This window comes from Haplochromis burtoni, unplaced genomic scaffold, assembly GCF_018398535.1.
Source record: "Haplochromis burtoni strain Fernald_Lab_line unplaced genomic scaffold, NCSU_Asbu1 Contig_207, whole genome shotgun sequence".
NCBI classification, from domain to species: domain Eukaryota; kingdom Metazoa; phylum Chordata; class Actinopteri; order Cichliformes; family Cichlidae; genus Haplochromis; species Haplochromis burtoni.
The window spans coordinates 768,908-790,561 of record NW_024582568.1 but is presented as its reverse complement, the minus strand read 5'-3'; the positions used below and the strand labels follow the sequence as shown (position 1 = coordinate 790,561).

General features: G+C 42.4%; 1 protein-coding gene across 5 annotated transcripts in view; it reads left to right on the top strand.

Annotated features, from left to right (window-relative positions):
• Positions 1–21,654, top strand: part of LOC102303475 — a 32,492-nt gene that overhangs the window by 1,970 nt on the left and 8,868 nt on the right. The window contains exons 2-16 of one of the 5 annotated variants that reach the window (XM_042226332.1): positions 5,556–5,618; positions 11,123–11,173; positions 12,959–13,059; positions 13,258–13,396; positions 13,510–13,559; positions 15,631–15,736; positions 16,110–16,268; positions 16,360–16,477; positions 16,582–16,643; positions 16,801–16,926; positions 17,006–17,118; positions 17,216–17,365; positions 17,462–17,658; positions 17,887–18,016; positions 20,822–21,015. In XM_042226332.1, the coding sequence (XP_042082266.1) occupies positions 13,033–13,059; positions 13,258–13,396; positions 13,510–13,559; positions 15,631–15,736; positions 16,110–16,268; positions 16,360–16,477; positions 16,582–16,643; positions 16,801–16,926; positions 17,006–17,118; positions 17,216–17,365; positions 17,462–17,658; positions 17,887–18,016; positions 20,822–21,015 (1,571 nt within the window). In that variant the 5' untranslated portion in view covers positions 5,556–5,618; positions 11,123–11,173; positions 12,959–13,032. Of the gene's footprint in view, positions 1–5,555; positions 5,619–6,503; positions 10,570–11,122; positions 11,174–12,958; positions 13,060–13,257; positions 13,397–13,509; positions 13,560–15,630; positions 15,737–16,109; positions 16,269–16,359; positions 16,478–16,581; positions 16,644–16,800; positions 16,927–17,005; positions 17,119–17,215; positions 17,366–17,461; positions 17,659–17,886; positions 18,017–20,821; positions 21,016–21,654 lie in introns of those variants that run through there. The other 4 variants (XM_042226331.1, XM_042226335.1, XM_042226334.1 and 1 more) reach the window with 4 other exon arrangements.

Genomic DNA, 21,654 nt, shown 5'->3' with positions numbered 1-21,654 from the left:
TACTTCAAAGCCTCTTTGTATTTTGGTTTGTATTTGATCCATTGTCTCTGATGCTCTTTAGGGACCACCGCTAACAAGGCATCGTCTTACTCGGGTTGACAGAGTTTTTTTTGTATAGCTAAGATTCCCTGAGAGATTAGGTTCAGGTGAACCTCGGGGTTAGAACAGAGTGGGCAGAAAAGGGAGTTCATCATTGTTGTAGGCTGTGTCTGCCAGAATAGAGGACAGTTTGATACCAATGTTTAAATGGCAGCTTCAGAGTTTTATACGCATTAGAAGTTGTAATTGATGAACACTTTTGAACACTTTTGTTCAAGTATGAAAAATGTGCAACGCGGAACCCCCCCCAATAGATAAGCAAAATGACTGTTTCTTTATCTCGTAGGGATTGTAAATCCCTTTTAGAGGATTATCACAACGGCCCATTTTATTCCTCACCAGATTTTCCCTCCTCCATAATTGCCATTTGCATCTATCTCTCTTTCTCCCTCTCTCTCTCAGTGGCAAAATTGATGGGTGGAATATCTTGAGAAATATGCGAATAAAAGCCAAAGAAGGAAACATCTCAGAGGCACACCACAATGAATGAGAATTTGAAGGATGCTAATTAAACAATGTCATGATTTATTGTCAGTAACAAAACATTTACTGTTTCAATCCCAAAGGCTTGGCTTCCTGGAAAATGTAGCATTTGGTCACCGCTCTGTTAACTTATTCGCTTCAGTTTGGGTTGCACTGAGGGTTTCGGGAAAAAAAAACCCTCCTGACAGCCAGTATAATATGACCTAGATTATAGCCTCTGTGCCTGCTTTTGCCATTTTTACATCAATAAAGTTTTATTACGCTGTATTTGGATTTATACAAATATTCAAGGTAAGTGATTAATTAGCAACCCCCAAACACCAAACGAGTTTAATCATGCAGCGAGTTTTAGCCATTACAAGCTGTCAGAGTTTTCTTATCTTGACAACAACTCTAAACTGTTTACTGCTTGTAAAACTGTTGTGTAGCCTTACACGTTTTAATTGAAAAGGCTTCCTAGAAAGCCTCCCTACATCGACATGTGCAGCTCCCCGGGTTCAGAGCGCAGGCTTTTGGCTGGCTCGTGAATGGACAGGACAGAGATGTTATCTGGCCTTAGGGAGGATGTTTGCGGAGTGGGAGTGGAAGGGCTGTGGGGCTTCAGTGTGCTAATGCAACTAAGAGCCAGGAAGGCAGAGTGTTGACTCTGCAGATTTCAGCCAGCTACTGATGGCTACGGGGCTAAATACTGACCCCATGGACTAATAAAGAAAATCACCTCGGGCACGAGCCGCAGGGGTCAGAGGTAATGGCGTGGCTGCGAAAAACAGAGGCCGCAGCTTTCGATGACGACTCTGCCTAATTGAAATGACAGTTGAAGACCAGTGGGGGTAACAGTGTTTATTTACGTCTTTGTTACGCGGTGAGCAAGCACAAAGATATGCCGGGCCTGGCCATCGATGACATCGCTCCTGTATGCTGTCTGGCTCCGGGATCTCTGCGCTAGTACAATAAGGACTTCCTGTCTGCCATCAGATTCCCCGGCATTCGACCCAGGCCCCGGAATGAGGCGAGGCGGAGCCGTGGATGTGGTTTTGTGAAAGAATATAAGTCCTAATCAGACTGACACCATGGGCCTGTTCCATTCTTTTGACCTACCAGCTGACCCTCAATCTGATCTGCTGTCTATTTCAGAGCCACAGCGGTCTGCTATTTGCTAAAGTTGTATGGATTTTAGCTTCCTGTGCTCCAACAGCCTTAGGGAGACGTTGAGCCTGGCTGTCAAGACCCTGTTTCACACTGCTGATGTCAGCATTTCTCTTAAAGCTCTACCGCAAGTCTGGTGAAAAACTAGTTGCTGTATAGCTAGAAATGTGTTCTGCTTGTCATAGAAAAAAAGGTTGGAGGCAATAAGCACATGTTCCCAGCAGCAATATTGCTGAAACAACAAACAGTTGAATATAAGAGGCCAGAGGCTTAATCCTTTATTCCATTCAGTAACAACAAGGGGACCTAGAGAGAAAAAGACAGAAAAGGAGCCACAGAACAACATACACTCGAAAATGTAAAGAATATAGCACGTAAAAAAAAACCAACCTGATATTGCTATCTGAAGAAACAGAGGAAGGCAGCATTCATGGTCTCCTGTTTCACTAGGGTCAAGGTGAAAGAGCAACCTTCAGCAACCCGAGTACTAAAACAGCCTGCTGCTGTCTAGCATGACTAGACATTCAGCATTAATGGCCTCCTGAGAGGACCTTCAGCACAGGAGGAAAAGAACACAAATACTCCCCTCTCACACCCGAGGAGCTTATACGAGTGGCAGCGTAGAGCACTGACACCAAATTGATCCAAGTTTCCAGAGCATGCCAGGTGACTGAACAATAGACACGGTACATGTAGTGGAAACGACAAACGTATGCATCTTGTTGATATCTGAGACAAATGATAGTTTTTTCCCCTCTAAACAGTTTTTTTATAGCAGATAAACCACCACACATGTAATTTTCCAACATGTCATTTCCTGTGCAAGGATGACATAAATAACATTTTTGATAATAGGACGCTGCGAGTTCTGAAGAAAAAAAGCTACCATGTGTCATGTAAATTCTGATCACCGCAACAAGTTGAGTGCGCTTGTGGTCATTTGAAAAGCAGGAAGCAGGAAATGAGCAACTATTGTGCTGCCTCCTCTTTAATTCAGCCGAAGGTTCAGGTTTCTGTCGTCACTTCAGTCCATGAAGACTAAAACGATCACAGCCCTGCTTCCTCAAATGTTGGCAAATGTGCGTGAACACGGGGTGCCTGCCATAGGTGATTTATACGTACACAGTACATTTGATCTCATTGTGTTTCCAGGGTTTTGCTAAAGTCATTAATTCTAATATTGTGCTCTCAAAGGCGGCCTTTGTGGCGCTTTTGTAGCTTTTTTGTTAGACTGACATAGAAAAAAAAGTGTTCAAGTGCCCTTCCCTTTGCTTCCTTAACATCTTGGACAAAGATTTTGTGCAGTCTTTTGTTTGTTTTCCAGTGTTCAGTGGGCTTCTCCTCAGCCTGAGATATATCCAGCTAAATATGCACCCACATGCACACACGCAATAAAAAAAACAAGTTAAAAACATGACGAACGGACTACAAGTCCTGAAGGGAAATGTGCCAGAGAAGGGAAAATAACATATCAGATGTAACAGCACATGCTTTATTGATTCTTTGTAGCATAGGACATGCTGTACTAATCAGACAGGTTGGCACAGTAAAGTGGATAAACAAGCTCAAAAGTCTTCCATGACAGGCTGCATTTGTTTTTAGATTTGCTCCGAGCAAAACATACATATAGAAAAATCCGCCTATAGTTCAATTTTGACCTTAAACTCAAATTACTGTTCTCTTGTACTGATGTGAACCACACCCTCCCAGACACCTATGCAAGATGAAACAGAGCAGAGACTTGCAAGTAATGGAGCTTTTTTCATTAACTGGAACTATCTATGGGCATACGGCAAAAAAAATGAAAACATGTAGACAATAACAATTATAATAATACACAATAAGAATTACACTGAAAACTGGCTGCTGTTTATATTTCACCCCTTGTTAAGACAAACCAAAGACAGATATACTTCTGCCTGCAGTATACAGTACGACTACACACAGTATAATAGTGTGGTGTATACACACTTGTAACGCACTTTACGGCCTTTCACATAACTTGTCTGTTAGAGCTCACTGAATCTTTCTTTACTCTTTGTTAGTCTTTAAATGTTGCAGGATTTCTCTTTGGTCCCATTTGTTTTATTCACGGCTATTTCCAAAAAGTAAACACATTCCCGTCTCATTCATCCATGACATGAATTTAATTAGAAGTTTCGCCTGTAGCTCTCTCAGAGGGGTCAGTGCCTTTCGAAAAAAAAAAGAAAGAAAAAGATCTGATTTATGTGTCCTTAAAAGGAGCAAATTTATCTGTGTGAAAAAAAACTTGATCAGCATTCAAATATCTTTCTTAATCTGCTCCGATAGCTTAAGTCAGCAGACAAATTCAGACTTGCCTTCAAGCCTTTTTGTTCAGAACTTTCTCCCATGAACTATATAAACTATAAATTTGTCAACTCAGTCAAAACCAATAACAAATCCTTGGCTAACTAGAATTTATATTATTTTCGATGACTCATAGCATTAAGAAGGATAACTCTTCTCACTCGACCACATGCTGACAATTTGTCCCCCCTCCGAAAAAAAAAAAAGATCAGGCTAACAAAACGCGAACAGACAAAGCCAATCTTTCATAGAAAACGCACACGGTGTCTGAAAGGGTTATTTAAAATTATTCTGAAGCTTCGGACCTCTGTCATATCTATAATGCCATTGACCTGTTGGCAAGCTTCACCTCCTAGTGCTAACACTTCAATGAAAACCTCATGAGGCCACGGTAAATTTGTTGCAAAGAAAAGACGTCCACGAACAGCGCTGATCGGGCTGAGGCCCGTGACTATTGTTGCCATCTGCTCACCATTTCCTCCTGCAAAGAAGATAATTGAATCTGAAATCACTTCTCTCTCTTGGTTTAAGAGCGAGGGTCGTGTCTGTGACTAAAGTCTCCACCACAATAGTTCGGGCTCTTGTTTGTATTCTTTATGAAGCTATTTCACCCCGTGGTCGTCTCTTGCAACATCTGCCCCTCGCCCTCCAGATAAATATGGACCATCTAATCACCTGCCACACTTAATTAAAACCCCCATCAGTGGCTTTACGAGAGCCATCGAAGGGCACAGTGCCCGAAGGGGGTCGTGCAGATAAGACTTCAGCGTGTGCTTTGCAAGGTCTTTGCACAATAGAGGATGCTAAAAAATCTTTAAGCTGGTTTGGTGAAAATAGGTCAACGCTGGCAGCTGTGGGTAACATGTCCCTCGCCTGGCCTGTGGTCCAGCACGCCCCTCGTCGTCTTTAACACCCTTTGTGCCACCATCTCGGCACTAATCTGTCTTTTCACTGAGTGTTAAAATTAATTTGCAGTGATTTCTATGAGGGCAGAGACGTCGTTAGGAAACCTCAAAGGGAGAACAAATGGACAAGTTGCCAATAGTGGGCCTTTGTCCTCAGCCTGCCCCTTTCTAAATACCCATGACAGCAGCTTTGAAATGCCTGCCTGATGAGGCTCAGATGCTCTGGCTGGGGACATCACAGTGACCATACTTGTCCGGCTGTGAAAAACATCTCATGACAGAGACAAAGTCAGCACAGCATACAATGAAAAGGACCAGATTCCAGAACTGCCAGTCAGAGTCCAGACTGCACTGCCCCGGCGATGTATCTCAATCTGAACTTACAGATAAAGCTTAATTTTATTTCTTGCTTTATTTCCTCCGCGCTATCTCGACAGCGTAGCTCCCGCCGGACCACATCAGTGAAAAGAGATAACTGTATTGCTTCAGAGAGCTTGGCTTCAACACAAAATGGTGTTCCCATGGGAAAATCAGAGACACAACTGTTTAGCTGAGCTTTCCAGTACTGCTCATAATGCCATTAATTGTGTGCAGGGAGAGTTGGAGAAAGAGGTTGGCCGCAGAGAGCTCCAGAGGAAGCCACATCGTGTAAAGCAGGTTTGTGTGAGACCGCTGCAATCTGCTGAGTTACAACCCCGATTCTCCTGCTCACGTCTTCTATCTTTTATCCCTTTTTTTTCCCTTTCTTATCTTTCCCTATTTAATCTTTCTCTGTTTATATCTCTCATCCACCCCTACTCCTGACACATAAACGCTCTCTCACTGTTTTACCCCACGAGGGAAGATTAATGACACAAACATTTTTGCAGTTTACAGCCGTGTGAGCCAGTTTTTCTCCTTCAGCCTTACCTTCGCCCTATAAAAATGGATAAACCTATAAATGCACAGGGGAGACACGGCAGGATTAAAGTGAGAAATCGAGAGCAAATGAGTAAAAGTGTGAGGAGGGCAGTTGTGGGTGGGTGTGGTGGGAGAGTTCCTCTCATCAAATTAAACTTCAATCACCGTCAAAGACACACTCAGATTCCAGACAGCCAATCAGCCAATCTAAGACAAATGATTTTGTTAAGCTTTCCTGCCACACTGGGCGTGGGAACGGCGCAGATTCTCATAAAAAAAAAGGAGCCTGTAAATTATTTCCCTCCTGCTTCAAAGACCTGAACAACTGAAAAGAAAAAGATATGTGTTTACATGTGGTGTTTCTCTGTTGTTGTCTTGGGTCTGTCAGTCTCAGCTGAGTGGATGGGAGTGCAAACAATATCGGGGATCTACAACCGTCTGCTCACGTGCAACTGACTAAGACACGGGACACAAAAGGATGTCATCTTTCATTCTCGTGGATAAATAAAGCTCTTCAAGCATCATTTAAACCGGGGGGTATGCATTACGCTTTATTTGAGGCAGCATTTTGATCAAAGCTGCTCGGAGGAAGTTTTTTCTCTTCCCCCCTCCACCCACCCCCACATGCCACCCTCCCAGCCTCACACATCCCGCAATCCACTCCCCCCACCCCGCCAAACCACGTCTGCCTTGCTGTTGCTAATCACTGGTGGTCTCCTGACTGCCAACGGTAATTGATTAGAGAGAGGAGCGCTGGTTGGCGAGGAGGGGGGAATGGAGGGGAAAGTTCAGCCCAGAAGTTCTCAAGGTCACTGCCCTTTTCTTCCCCCGTCTGAACTTCTTTTCTCATGCTATTAGGTATCAGCCACAGGGGAAACTGCAAATATTTGGCTCACTCTGTATGACTTCCAAGAGGTTTGGTGGTGGCGAGCACAAACAGGATGGTTTACGTAAGCAAAATGGATGCATCTGCTGAAGAGAAACACGATGGCGAAAAGGCTCAGAGTTTGCAATGTGTTGATTTAGGAACTCAACATCCTTGAATGAATAGGATTATTTTTGTAGACCTCCCCCACAACATCGATGGTTCCTGAATGCCGCCACATTGTTTGGCCTCTGTGTGGCCACTCAGCATCCTTCACAATATAAAGACAGCTCAGTGGATGTTATTCTGATGAAATAACTCACTCCGTTCATCCTGATTTTACAGGAAGATGTGACATTCTTTGCCCCTGGAAAGTGACTCACACTGCCGTCTTGTTTAGTAAATGCAATTATGGACCGGTTGAACCGTTCTCCTTTTCTTTGAAAAAGAGTCACGAAAAATACTCTTTCACTTTCCTTTTTTTTTGTGCGTGTGAGTGCTCTGTATGACCAAACAGGGTCATGTTCACAGTATGGACACAGAGCCTACGTGTATGGAAACATGACTGTCACAGGAAATGTTCAACATGTTTCACAGAAACGCAGCCGAGCAAGAGGTGAGGGCGTTTTAGAGAGGCGCCCTCCCAGTGCTGCGGGCTAGTGTTGATGTTGGCTTCACGGTTGTCTCGGGGATGCCCAGAGTTTACCACTCTCTGGTTGCGAGGCCAGTAAAAAAACACTCAGAGCATGCTCAGATGCTCACAGACCTATGTCTGGACATGTAGGCTAACTCACAGAGAGCGATGAGGACTAAGTGATGTAACTTTATGAATGTAAGGAAAACGTCAAACAAACCCAAGAGGCAAAGTTAAAGACAAATAATTAGAGTAGCTCGGAATTTATATCATCACTCAGGGAGTGCAGACTGTTGGGTTTCCATATTTGTCTCAGTCATCTCTCCCACTTTTTTGCCCCAGGCTGTAGCAGCTGTAAAGCATTCATCTTTGTCTGCTCTGTCACTTACACTGTCTCTCAGCATTCATCATAAGGAACTCATTTTTCATAAATCTGCTAGTAAGGTCGCAGATTTTCAGCTAATTTCAAACACAACCCATATAAAGGAGACGGAACATTAATCCTACATATATCTTTTCGTTCCCCTACTGCTTAGGTATATTCAAACAACATGTAAAAAAGGATTATGACAAAACTTGATATTCTTGCAAATACCAGATCAAGATATCATGAAAGCCAGCCGCACTAGGCTGCGAATGAAAAGCACTTGTGTGGTTTAACTTTATCCAGACTTGTGAATGCCAGTGGAGGTCCTTTCTAAGAAGTGGTGGGCTCTGTTTTCTGTCCTGTCAGCGTTGTGCATCTGCTCTCCACTGCCCCCCTTTGTTGGGCTTGAAGTATTGATAGTGATTATGTCAGAGACCCTATTTTCTAGTTCCCCTCATAAAAGCACTGCATATTTCTGATGATGCACACCAACTTGTGCCATTTTATATTGATTTTAGATTATTTTCTCGTAAATCTTTAACCCCCAAAACAGTGGAAAGTATGTCATTTTGTCTAATGTCTATAGAGCCAGTAGCTCTCAGCTTGGTTCTGTGCTGTGTAGCTTTGCTGTCATATTCATGTCTGAGGAAAACTAACCATATACGTTCTCATCTGCAGCTAAGAGCAAAAGTCAGGCTGCTTATTTTAGATTACCTTTCTTCCAGTAGAAACTACCATGCGGGTCTTTGAGTGATGCAATATAAAAGCACCAGAAAGCAACAAAGAGTCTTCAACTTAGCGCTAAGCCTATCAATAGTCAACTGGCTTCACACTGAAATCATTTCAAACTTCTGTTATTTATGTTAAAAAAAAAAAAATTTCTGGAATGTTACCAAAAGCAAAAATCCAGTTTTATTGGAGCTTTACTGGGTTGAACCTGTTATTAGAATATGGCCGATACAATTAATTTTATCACAGATAAAAAAAAAAGAATATTAAACTGGGATTTCATTAATTGCAGGTGAATAAACACCTTGAAACTTGAAAGGTGAGACGCAAACAGAAACAGCGTCAAAGAAACAAACAGCAGTGGCTTCCTTTCGCTCCAGGAAAGGTGAGAGGTGGGTACTCAGGGAGGAGTAATTATTCCCATCACTCTACCGTCACTGTATGGGCGTGAGAAAAAAAGCACGCATATCATCTTTTCATACAAGCCTTCGATGTGGGTGGTGTGGTAAAATGGTTTTAAGCTGATGCTGGATGATTTATCAAGTAGCAAAGAACAGGACTGGGCCTGTGGAATGAAGGAAATGTCATCCGATGCCATACGGGTTGTATGAGCCAAGCATCCGCAAGCCCATATTCTCACCTGTGTCCAAACACGCTGACTGATGACCTCCAGAGAAACTGAACACTGCCTCATATTAATATAACAATCTGCACTAGACACACACACACATATATATATACACATGCATATATGTACACATACATTTACAACATATTTAAAGACATACTAAACCATTAAAAAAAAAGTTATCATCTCATCACCTTGGGTCATGGCCAATGTGGATATTACTTTGATATGTTTCACTAACACCCCTATATACTGCTCTAAACATGACAAAACTGCCCCAAGATCCGATCTGATGTATCAGGTATCAAGATCACGGTGCCAGGCACCACTGGAGGTTACGAGGCTGTGACGAGCACCGCTGTAATACCGAGATCCTCTGAAACAAGAGTGTATCTGAACTGCTTATCATATCAAAGCATGCTGATTAAGGCAAGCATTCATTTCAAGTGTTCACCTAAGCTGAGGAGCATGAATTGGTGGCTAAGCAACATATGTTGTAGCCGGGTGTTTGTGCTGAGCGCAGGCACTATGGCTTTTATCACACAGCAGCATTTTATGCCAAAGGACGGGACGGTTTCTTGTCTTATTTCAGTCCACAGAAGCTGAGCTGGTTATTGTGAAATAAGTGTGCTTAGTAGTATAATCAGCAGCCAGTCACAGGCATGGCAAAAGCAAATGCAGTAAAACAACGAGCTCGGAGGTGCCCGTGGAGAAAGAGCCCTCAATGTTTTTCGGGCAGGCTGTTCTGTTGCTCGTGTTTGCGTGGTGAAAAGGATCCTCTGAGGAAGCAGGAGAAAAAGATTAATGGGGCCCCTCTGCATGCACACTCGGATCAACGGGGATCAGGTGAGAAGGAGACTATCCAGATTACAGTGGAGGATCTGGGAATAGTTAACACTAACTTCAGCCTGTTTGATGAGGACTCTCTGACCCCGAGGAACAGCATGTCTCGCTCAGCAAGCTCTGTGTATGCCTGCTCAAGAGCTCTGAAAAAGAAAAGGCTGAAGCCTCTGTCTTCACTCTCTGTACAGCCCCAGGCTGAAGCAGCAGTCACTTCTAGCAATGGAGAAGATGATGAGCAAGAGGATGAAGTGTTGTCTGGAAGCAAGTTGGATCCTGAAAACTTTTTGACACCACCTGTCATCAATCTGATTCCACCTACGCCCTCTGACTTTGCAGAGATTGATAAATTCTTTGAAATGAATTCAGAGGAAAGTGTGACACACACAACTGGCATTGATGGAAGCGTTGCTGCTTGTGACCAGGACGAGGATAAAACAAAGAGTGTGGAGACTGAGCAGCCAAAAAAAGTATGTGTACTGGCTGAGAGTACGGCCAATAGTGAAGTCGAACCTGAGAGGGGCCTTAGGGATGAGCTTGGAGAACAAAGAGAGGCTGTGTCAATTAAAAATAAAGAGAAAACTAAGGGTGAGCTCTTCCGAACCACCTTCCAGGTGGCTCCTCTCCCTGAGCTTCAGGAAAAAAGTGAGTCTAACAGTTTTATTTAAATGTACACTACAGTTAGTCCTTTTCTGCCAGGAGCTAGTTGGATGAGAAGATAAATATCAAAGGATTTTTTTTTTCTTTGGTTTTCAGTGGTGAGGTAGCACAGCCCAGCCTGGCCAAAACACTGAGACCACCTAGCTTAGATTTGAATAGTGTCCCTTCAAAAACTCCAAAGCAGTCCTGTTTCCATGTTGCATACTCCAAAGTCAAAATATCTCGTGTTTTTGCATTAAACTCTGTCCAGGTAAGACTTTCAATGCACTGCAGACTGATCTCACGAAACACATTTGATGCATCACAGAAGGAAAGGCACAGATGCAAATAATAAATGTCAGAGTTGCATCAGCGGCCTCATGCTCTGCATCCGCTCCATCCTGCAACGTAACGAGCTGACACGGCTAAATAGAGCACAGCTAAATATAAAGTTGGCAATGAGGCAAAAGAGAAAGAAAGAACAAAAGAAAAGTATGTGTTTCCTTTATCGTGTTTTATTTCAAGCAGATTTAAGTTGTTGTTTCCTTCTCTATCACAGGGAGCTTCAACACTGGAATAAATCTGTTACCATTTACTGAGCACAACTTGGGTGAGTTTTGATGACATGAACTTGCAAGTGGTTGTGTTTAAACCTTTTTTGTAAGCTTTAGGAAAAAAAACTTAGGTGTGAGGTAAATGACACCAGATGATGATTCTCTTCATCCAACCATTAAAGCTCCTGCGCTGCCTCATGGTTTTGATCTTAGCTCCCTGTTCACATTAAAATTGCAGGCATTATTTGACACAGTTACAGTACCTCGAAAGCCTCCTTGGGGAGTTGCAGAAGTTCCCCTTTGTTGGAATCTCTTTTTTGCCATTGTGTGTGTATTCCCAGTGTGTAACTGGTCAAGCCGTTCCCAGGTTTTGGGTTCCTGTGACTCAGCATGCTCTCCTCCCTCTCTCAAAGAGATGACTCTCTTTTCAAACCAGAGCTGGACAATAACACTGGAAACGATAAGCATCGCTTTTGCCTATCCATTACATAAATGTGCTGAAAAGTTCTGAATCTCAAGCTTTGCTTTGTCACTGACCCTGTGTGTGTGTTTAAACAGTTGCCAAACTCTGTCACGCACAAACTTGGAGCGTTTAGTGTGTCTGCAGGTGTGGGTGCAAGGATGCAATGTGTTTGTCTGTGCCAACCAGTCAAGGGTAAGACATCTTATTTGTGTTTTGACGTGTCCCGATGGAGTCGACTCAGACTAGGAATGAAGTTCATCGTTCCATTGTTGGAGTTTTCACCCTTTTAAGGCAACATCAGGCCGGGTCCCTCAGCCTGCACCAAATTCCCTGTCCTTTGTTTTGGTTGGCATTGAGGGGTACAGCTACCCTCCATTACCATTCTCAGACACATCTCCATCTTGTGCCCATTCTGCCATTCATGGTGAAAAGAAGTCATGGATTCAGACTGGAAGCGATTTTCTCAGCACTTCAAAGACACACTGTCATGTCTGAGGTCGGCTAGAGGATGGTGCTCCTACATGTCTTCGCATTAAGCCAAGATTCATCACTTTCCTTAGGTGGCTGTTCAAGTCAAGGCGGTTGTGTTTTGCACTGAGTGTTCTGAATCTGCTTTGCAGCAGACTAGACTTTTGATCCTTCCCAGAGTGACTCAAGAGCAGCCAGGTGATGAAGAGAGTGCCAGCTCGCTGCCCCCCCTCTATGCACTCCACTGTCTCTCCAGCTCTCAGACAAGATTCCACTGCTGACACGCATAAACCAATTACGCTGTCTTATCTGATTCTGACTCCATCTGAACCCCAATCCATGTCAAACCAGCCTTTCAGAGACAGGCCCCTGAAATGGAAAACACGCGTTAAAGATTTTTGTGTTGTTGTAATCTATTTGAACAGACTACTGTTTTTGAGTTCTCAGAGGGGTCCTGACACTTTAGTCTCAAAACATATAGTTAAGTCAGAGTAGTCACAATCCCATCACTGCCCTGTGCTGCCTGAAAAAGCCAGGCTTTGATGTCATATTCTCAGCCTCATTCATCTTGCTTGTTATGATAGCAGATAATAAACATATCTGCTCGCTGACCAAGTGACATTTGGAAAATAGAAGAATATGCGCTTTCTGTGGGAAAGAACGTGGGCTGTCAGAGAAACATGTCATCAACCAGACAGACTTTACTGTGTTGCCCAGCAACTCCATCTAGCTGCGTCCAGTATCAGCACTGCAAGTAAACCTGGTGACCTGGGCGCCAGAAAAAGGACACACTAGCTTAAAAGGAAGAAAAAGGACTTGATTGAATTGCTTCTTCCTCTTCTTTTTAAAAAAAACCCAACACAGCTCTAATAATGAATTTTGCATTTATTGACTGACTTTTTCTTTGCAGATGACCTGACCAACAGAGACTCAAGTTTCTCAGATATTCTCAAGCATGAACTTTGCCCGCTTCCTCACACCACCATGATGGCTACATTTGCTCACCAAAAGGTAAGGCTATCAACCAAAGGTTTTTTTTTTCATGATTGCTTCATACTCTGTAGTCTATAGTCTCCATCTTTGCTTAACGAGACTCAGGTAATATACAGAGCATCTACTTTAAGATATCTGACCTTTGCTCAAGAGATGCTCTGTATGAAGTCAAAATTACAGACTGTCTGTAAAGTGAATCTGCTTTTTCCTTGACAGAGGCCGATAACTCGTTCGTGCAGTCTCGAGGACAGGCTGACTAGGAGTGCCACTTTCCACGGTTTAACTCAGACCACAGATCGACGCCATGAAGAGGAGGGGTCGCCAAGACAGCGACGAATAACTGTCGGTGATTCTGGTAATATAATATGGCCAAGCAAGCTTTGTTACTACATAATACTACTATTCCAACTAATTAGAAACACAACCTTACAAGAAGCTCATCTGTTTTTCTTTGTGTATTTTGCACAGCATCCTATATGCCTCATTCTAAGGATCAGAATGGAAACTTTTCCGAGAAGGTACTGTAAGTCATCAAAGCCGAGCCTTCAGGGTGGCATCAGCACACAGCCCAGAGCTGCTGCAATTATAGAATATACTCTGTTTATATTTCCCAGCTCCCTTGATCTGTCAAAGCAATGACTCAACAAATAGTCTCAGGATTTTAGTCTTTGTGTCCAGGATTTGCCAAGCAAGATTGCTTGTATCCTTAGCAATCTACGTGTTAGCCGAAACACAAGAAAGCACAATTTTTTTTCAAGGCCAATCACTCACGTCCGGTATATGCTATCTCCAGGCATTAACAGTCATTTAAGCAATTGTGCAACTTGTATCTTAAGCAGCCACATCTCACGCTGGAGCGCCATAAAAGTGCTGATGCTATGGATTATTTGCATGGTTTAATATGTTGTTTTTGCTGTGTCATGCAACATAATGGGGAAATCCCACAGAAGAGGCAGACTTCATATATTTAATCATAGTTACTCTGTAAAGCTTTCCTTGAAGGGGACATTGTAGGTTTTTCTTCCAGGAATGTCATAAACAAAACAAAAAAAAGACAAAAAATCTGACTAAGGGAACAATTGCACAAAAACCTGTGTTTAGCGTCCCCACTTAACTAAACATTTCATTGTCTTTGACAAAAAACATGTTTACAGTTAAACACACAAATATGTCTTTTTGGTGTAATATGTCCAAACCCTTATATCCAACGTAGTCATACTAATTTCCATTAAAGCTGTGATTCAGATGAATACACGTCTGGAATTTCATTGTTATGTCTTGATGTTTTACCACCTACTGACTTGTTGTTGGGGTTTTTTTTTTTGGTTTTTTTTGCATCCAGATGTTTGAGTCATAATCGTCTTTGTGCGTCATTTCCTGCTCTCAGGATTTTCCAACCGCTACTACTGTTTGGACTGAAAAAAGACCCCCCAAAATCCCCAAAACAGTACAGAACAACTACTCAAACAGTAATCAGATCGTTTTAGGAAGTTAAAATAAAGTGATCTGATCTGTGCAAATAAAAAACAACAACAAGAACAACAACAAACAGATGAGATCGGTACGACTGCAATTCAGTAGAAGTGGTAACTGCACGAACAAGATTACAAAAGAACGTAAAAGTATTGCAGAGTGTTAAGTTTTGGCCTGAGCTGTGCCTGATGCATCATGGCTCCTCATGGCAAAGAACTGACTGAAGCGAAAACGAATGAGCCAAAACACAGCTGCAGCAGCACTTAGATGATATCAGAGGAGTCATACTACCAATAACGCAGCCATCCTTGCAAAATTATTTCACACAGTAATGGCTGTTTATGTGAACTTGCAGCATAGCAAGAAGCCCATATGTGTGGGCAGCGCATGCTTTAGTCAGATAATATCAAAATAAAGCCGAAAGTTATGCTTTCAGTACACACCCAAGTACACACCCCAACAGTCAACATTTTTTGGGAAAAACTATTTTTCCAAAGAAGAAGGTAAAATAATAAAACTCCTACAGCAAGGAGTTGCTAAAGAGTAGTGCGTGAAAATTATTACAAAATTTATGCAACTTGCTGGAAAGCAGATTTGTGCAAGACTTATATCAGGGAGATTTAATATGAAATAATACAAAAATATGATTTCATTTTGGATAATTCACCATTCTAGTTGAAATACACAGAGATATACACATTTTTTTAGTACACAGCTGTATGCCAAAACTCATAACCAATGATTTATAGATGCTTGTGTGTATGGTGTAATGCTATACACTCAAAAAATATGAATTTCCAAAATGCTGACTTTAAGTAATTTGATTACACGTAAATTTCCCATGGAATTTGTTACATAGGTACAGTGTAAATCGTTAAATGTAATGGAATCAAGCATGGGTTTTTTTTCTTAATATTTAACCATTTGAATAAATAAACCTTTGCTTTGATGTACTTCAGTTGCACTTTACTTAAAATTACTGCTTCCTGTTTATGAGGGCAAAGAGTCATTTTTTTTGAGTGTATATACTTGTGTGGTGTGTTTTCACACACTTGCTCCACGCCTTTGTATAATCTGGTACAAGTTAGCAGCTGTCTAGCCTCTCCTTCTCCCCAGGATGTAGAGAGGCAAGTGGCCAAATCTTTCAGGGATCTGAACACTGAAGAGGTGTGCCAGTGGTTTACCAGTACTGGACTACAAAAGTGTATCCCTCTCATCAAAGGTAAAACACCATCTACTGACAATGCATATTGGTTTCTTTTTAGTGTAGATGGAATAAACTGTAATTAATGAATGCTATTAAATTGAGATGGAAAAATAGATGAGGATATAAGAGTATTAAACCTCTTAAAACTGAAACATGTCAGTGTCTAATGCATAAAAAGAGGAACGTCTTCAAGAAAGTCCTGTCGATTAAATCAAACAGCCTACTAATCCATAGTATCTGCCCTCTAAAATATGATGCATGTGTTTTGATTGCATTTTGAATATTACATGTCTTAACAATACTTGATTTTCAGGTCTTGATTGTTGCCGTTTACAGTTTATTGATGGCTGTTAAAATCAGCTGATACATGAATAAATGCTTGTTGCAGAGGCAAATCTGTGTGGTGCAGACATGGCGTCTGTAGATGTGAACACTCTGGACACCCTCCACATTAGCACAGTGGAGGACAGGGAGAAGTTACTGTCGGCCATTTATAATGAGCTTCACCCTCCCAGCACGGTGACTCAGAGAATCGACTCATTGCTCGGTATAGTTACTATGTCAAACTATGTCAAATAATAATTCATGCAATGAACAATGTAACAATGTAATTTATTGATGTTTTCCTTTTTAAACAGAATCATTGGGGCCTGGTGATGTGGAGACATTCACTGCAACGCTGGTGTCAATGACTAAGTCCAAGTCTTCTCCTCATGTGAGCTGTTTGAATACAAATCGGCGTTCCTTCAAGCTGAGGTGAAGCCACTCATGTAATGCGAATTCCAGAAATTTAAAAAAAGTAGCAAAACAAACACAAAACCAATCCATCGTTTTAACCTGGTAATCCAATTCTGCTACAGAAACAACAGCCTAAACAACGCAGTGCAGAGGAGTGCTCAACTAATAGAGATTACTATCAACGGTGAGTACTAAAGCTCAGTTTGCTAAGATCTTCAGTGTCTGCACTCTTTGCAATGAATGGATGTGAATGTTAAATATTCAATTATGTTTCCATAGGCAACAGACACTGAGGATGAAACAGGAGTCATCTTTACCTGTGATTTACTTTTGTGTTTCAGCGTCAGAGCGAATAGTTCATCTCAGAACCCCGAAGGAAACAACAGTGGGAAAGATTATGGACTCGTGCATCAAGATGCTGGGAATGACAGAAGACAAGAGTCTCTTCACACTAAAAGACAAGCAAGGTTCACTGAGCGTTATTCAAAAACACTAAGCCATACTGTTTACGCAGTAAACGTGTTAAATATATGATTTAATTTGAAGGTTCGCCGGAGGAGCTCTCACCAGATCAACAGATTGGGACTCTACTTCCATCATCATCATCATCTGCAGCAGCAGCAGCAAGCAGTCAGCTGGAACTGCACTTGGTTAAAAGGGTAGATTAAAAACAATCATATTAAACAGTCCAGCATAAAACTCAAAAACACCAAAACAAAGCTTTCTGTATGATTTTTTTTTTTTTTTAAATTGTAGGACAAACCGACTGCTTCTGCATCCCAAGACAGTCCAGAGGAGAACAGCCCTGATGAAAATCATAACATCCGAGGCAAACAGCTGGCTAAAGAAGAGCGGATCAGGGAATTAAACCAACAAGTGGCCTCACTACAAAATGTCATCTGTCAGGTCCATATCTCTGTTTAAAAAATGTGCAACACTAAAATGATTGTACTAAATTAATATTAAACATCATGATCTGGTTGATCTTTACGTCCCCAAAAGGTCCAACAGCTCCATCATGGCCTAGTAGCTTTTTGCTCAGAGTTGAAGAGCATGGATGGAGACACGAATGTCGATGCACTCGGCTCTGCTGAGCTGAAGCAGAGACTGGAGCTGGTTAACAGAAGACTGCAAGACAAGAGGCAGAACCTGCAGACCCTCAGAGACAACATTACCAACTTCACAGCTGACAAGCAGAAGTAGGAGGACCATCACCTTTAATTAGCAACTTATTTAACGACACAAATACTTAAAAAAAAGAAGCTTTTTTCACCTTCCAGAGACAAAGTACAATTTAGAAATACAAGCACCTGTTGTAGTAATTAATGATCTGTTGAGACTATAGTAAATGACATTTACCTGAACCACATTTGTTTCTGTGTATGTGAGCTTGAACTTCCACAAAATGTGGTTCCTTTGATTTTCAGGCAGTTGGAGGTTCATCTCTTGGAAAAGATGAAACTGAATTGCCACGTGTTTAAGGAGGAAATCTGCATCGTGCATCTCAATCGACAGGCGGCTCAGCTCCACAGCGCTTTGCAAGAAAGCCACGTTAAGGTACTGCTGATAAAACGAACCTTTCATCGATTTATTTTTAGTGCTGCTGTAGAGTTTAACTGGCACAGCGAAGGCCTGCAGGACTTTAATCAACAGCATGTGAACTGCAGCTACACCAATATGTGGGAAAGCTCTATGGTCTGAGTCAGAGAATGTTTTGACTGCTAAAAATAAACAATGAGAAGCTGATGTTTGCACCAAAACAACTCTAAATATTGAGAAAGGCATGCGTGGTATGGGATAATAAAATGCTACTGGAGAAAAAAAAGGTCAAATTTGGAGCTTTCGGAATTTCATGCCATTGCGCATGCTGTCCCTAACCATATCAGAGCAACTCGTGTTCCTGACCTTTGCCCTAAAAATCGAAGCCAGACTTAGAGGATAAATTTACCTGCAGAACAAGTGACGTTCACACATTTGATCCGACTGGTGACTGAATTAGACAACACTGGGAGGGGTGGTCTTGGCCTCTTGAAGTGGAAGGCCAATATCTGAGACTCTTAACTTTGGTCCTCTGAGTGACACACAGTGTCTGCTCTGTTTCATTAAGCTGCGCACTTATCCCCGCTGTGAGAATGAGTACACAATGCAGAGTGAAATCCATTGTACGAACATGCACTTTTTTTTTTCCCTGAGAAATGATGTTTAGCGCTGACATTCGAGAGCCTGTGACCATACCAACAATGGAATGCGTGTGACAAAAGCCACTTGGAGAGAGCAGTGGCGAAACGGGCCAGCGTGTGTAAAAGTATCTCCATCTATCCCCCGAGGTGCCCACTTTTTTTTTTTAATGTGGCCCTTTTATCCTGCTGGAGAAGCCCTAACGAGGTGCCATGAAAGGACACGCGCGGCTTCGGCTTTGAAAGGTGCCCCGTGTCACGTTGCCACCCCAAGGCAACGCTTTTTTAGGTGGTGAGTTTGTGGGAAAAGCAGCAGTGCTAATGTTTATCATATGACCTAATCAGAGTTAACACACAGGTCAGAGCTGAGGAGCAGCCTGGGAACTGATAGAGCTGCTGTTCAAATAAGGAACAGACCGCCTTGTGTTTGGTCTTGTAGACTGCCCCACATTACAGACAATAAGGAAATATTTCATCATCGGCAGTCTAATCTCCCGGATCTATTGCAACTGGAGAGCATCAATAAAGCAGCCGAAGGGGAAGGCGAAAGAGAAACAGAGGCGCGGAGCGAAGGGAGGAGGGGAACGACAACAAATGGAGGAAATGACTTTAAATAAGCAGTTTAGCTTGGACGACTCAAAAACTTCAGAGAGATTATTAAAGTGGGGAAGTTGGGAGAATTATGTTTCACCCAGGCTTGAGTCGCGCTTTGAGCGTGGGTCACGTTTTGAGAAGAATCTCCCACCTTTTATTTCTATTTTTTTGCAGTGACATGCACGAGTTTAGGAAACGGAGAGCGTGTTTCCGCTTTTTATGTAGACAAAGTCATCGTACAAGCTGCGGTTTATCAGTGTGGTCACAGTGTCTCCCAATTCTCTATCCCTCATTTTCTTTCCCATAAGACCTCTGCTCTGTGCACAGCCAGGGCATCTGCATTCACAGTGACAGGACTGAATGTAGATCTACTAACACCCATCATTTCAAATGAAATATAATCCCTACCACTTAGCGTCTATGTTATTTAGCCTGTCAGAGAATCTTTTCTCACTCTGTTTGAAACAAAACTCTTTCACAGATGATGTTTTAAACGGTCGCATTCGTGCAATATACGGCAATATTTCTTGTCGCCGAGCAGACGTGTGAGTGATTCCCACCTGAATGACCTTTGTGATCTTTCTGTTTGTGTTTTAATTGCCTGCTTTTGGTCTGCTAATGTGTCTGGTGGGGGAGGAGATGCGCTCCATGTCTGGCTCAGGTAGGCTGGGATTTGATCAGCTTTTGTAGGTAAACAAGAAGAATATGAAGAGAAAATTCCTCGGGTTCTTGGCGTGCGTCCAAAACGGAGCAAGCCGAGAGGGAAAACGCTGAGCATTAGAGTCTGTTCCTCGAGGGGCTTCGGCTGCGTTTCCGTGGATATATCCTGTCTGGCCCACTTGTCTGAAGAAAAGAGAAGCCTTAGCTTTGACCCCTGACCCCGAAAAAGCGGCATCCATTGCTCCGAGGCATTCACACGCCATGCAGGGGGGGAGGGGAGTATGCCAAGAGGCTGGATAAGTGAACATTGGAATTCAGCGGTCGGACTCACAAGTTATTTCGGATCCCTGCAAGCTACTTGTGGTGCGATCGCTTCCCAAGCTAATCATTACATCTTGGTGGTCTCCTGGCTTTGACGCAGCCTGGGCCTTTATCTCCCGTAGATTTCCACGCATGATATCTGTAATCTTTTTAGTTTGTTTTCTAAGAAGCAAAAATAATGAAGTTAAAAGTTTATCTTAAGAAAATGGTAACTGAGTTAGCTTCATGTTTCACTGGCACAGAAGCTGGTTTGGAAGTCAGTCCTTGTATAGCTGGCAACCTACACAGAGGAAGAAGAGGAAACCTGAACCCTATACTGAGAATGGTCTCTCATTATTGTGTAAAAATCTATGATGAAGCCGGAGGCCGTCTGTAAATGAGTATTACTGAGTGGTATTAATCTTCTCCGAACTTTACTGAAAATCAGCTGTGGCTGAGACTTCACTACCCAGGGTTTGTGTATCTATTTACTGTAAGTGAGACATGGGACGCAGCAGATTTTGCAATAAATTTGTATCACTCCACTGCAAATGCCTTCAAATCTCAACCATCTGTCTCTAAGCGTCTCTGATTGCTTGCTTTAAGGAATACGCTCTTTTTCTGCTTTCAGGAAAAGGCTCGAAAGAAGACTTCACCCATTGGTAGCCTGAGCCAGCTGGTGTCACCGCAGCGTCCGGCCATGCTGCTGGTCGTACAGGAGAACCAGAACCCTGATGGCCGTTACGGCTTCTCCTATCGCTATGGGGAAGGCAGCGGACTTGTGGTGGTCGAGGCGGACAACTCACAGCTCTGTGTGGATGACAGGTGACTCAAACAAAAACAAAAAACTTATTCATAAATGCACGCTAGTTAGTGAGAGCGGAGCTCAGCATCTTACTCATTTCACCCATTCTTTCATTCACTCTGTCTCTGCGCGTGGTAGCGATGGCAACCCATCAGAAAACAAGCAACATAACGCAATACTTGGATGCAGAAGAGAGTGAGAGGGAACAGATAAAAGAACTTCATGCAATTAAGAAATTATAGAATTACAGCGAGTACGAACTGTGCTTAGAGACACTGCCCATCATTTAAAACAATACTGCAGGGGAAAAAGAAGTCTGTGTGACAGAATCACAGTAGCTGAAAAGAGTCTTTCAGGCTCGCTGTTTGTGTTCCTTCATCGCAGCATTCGCGCCAATGCTCTTTACACAGCTAATGAAAAAACACAAGGAGCTGCTCTAAGTTTAACCTGGGTGTCTATAAAGAAAAACTGACAGAGTCTTCATTAATCCCATGCAAACGTACACCTATCTGGAACAATCCGGACATATTACAAAACAATAATATGATAAACTTTCCAGATTGGAGTTGCAAAGGAATTAAATACTTGGAACATATGTGGGAAGGAACAGACTTTATTTCGTTTGACAGACTAGTTACACAATATGGGATCAACAAGAA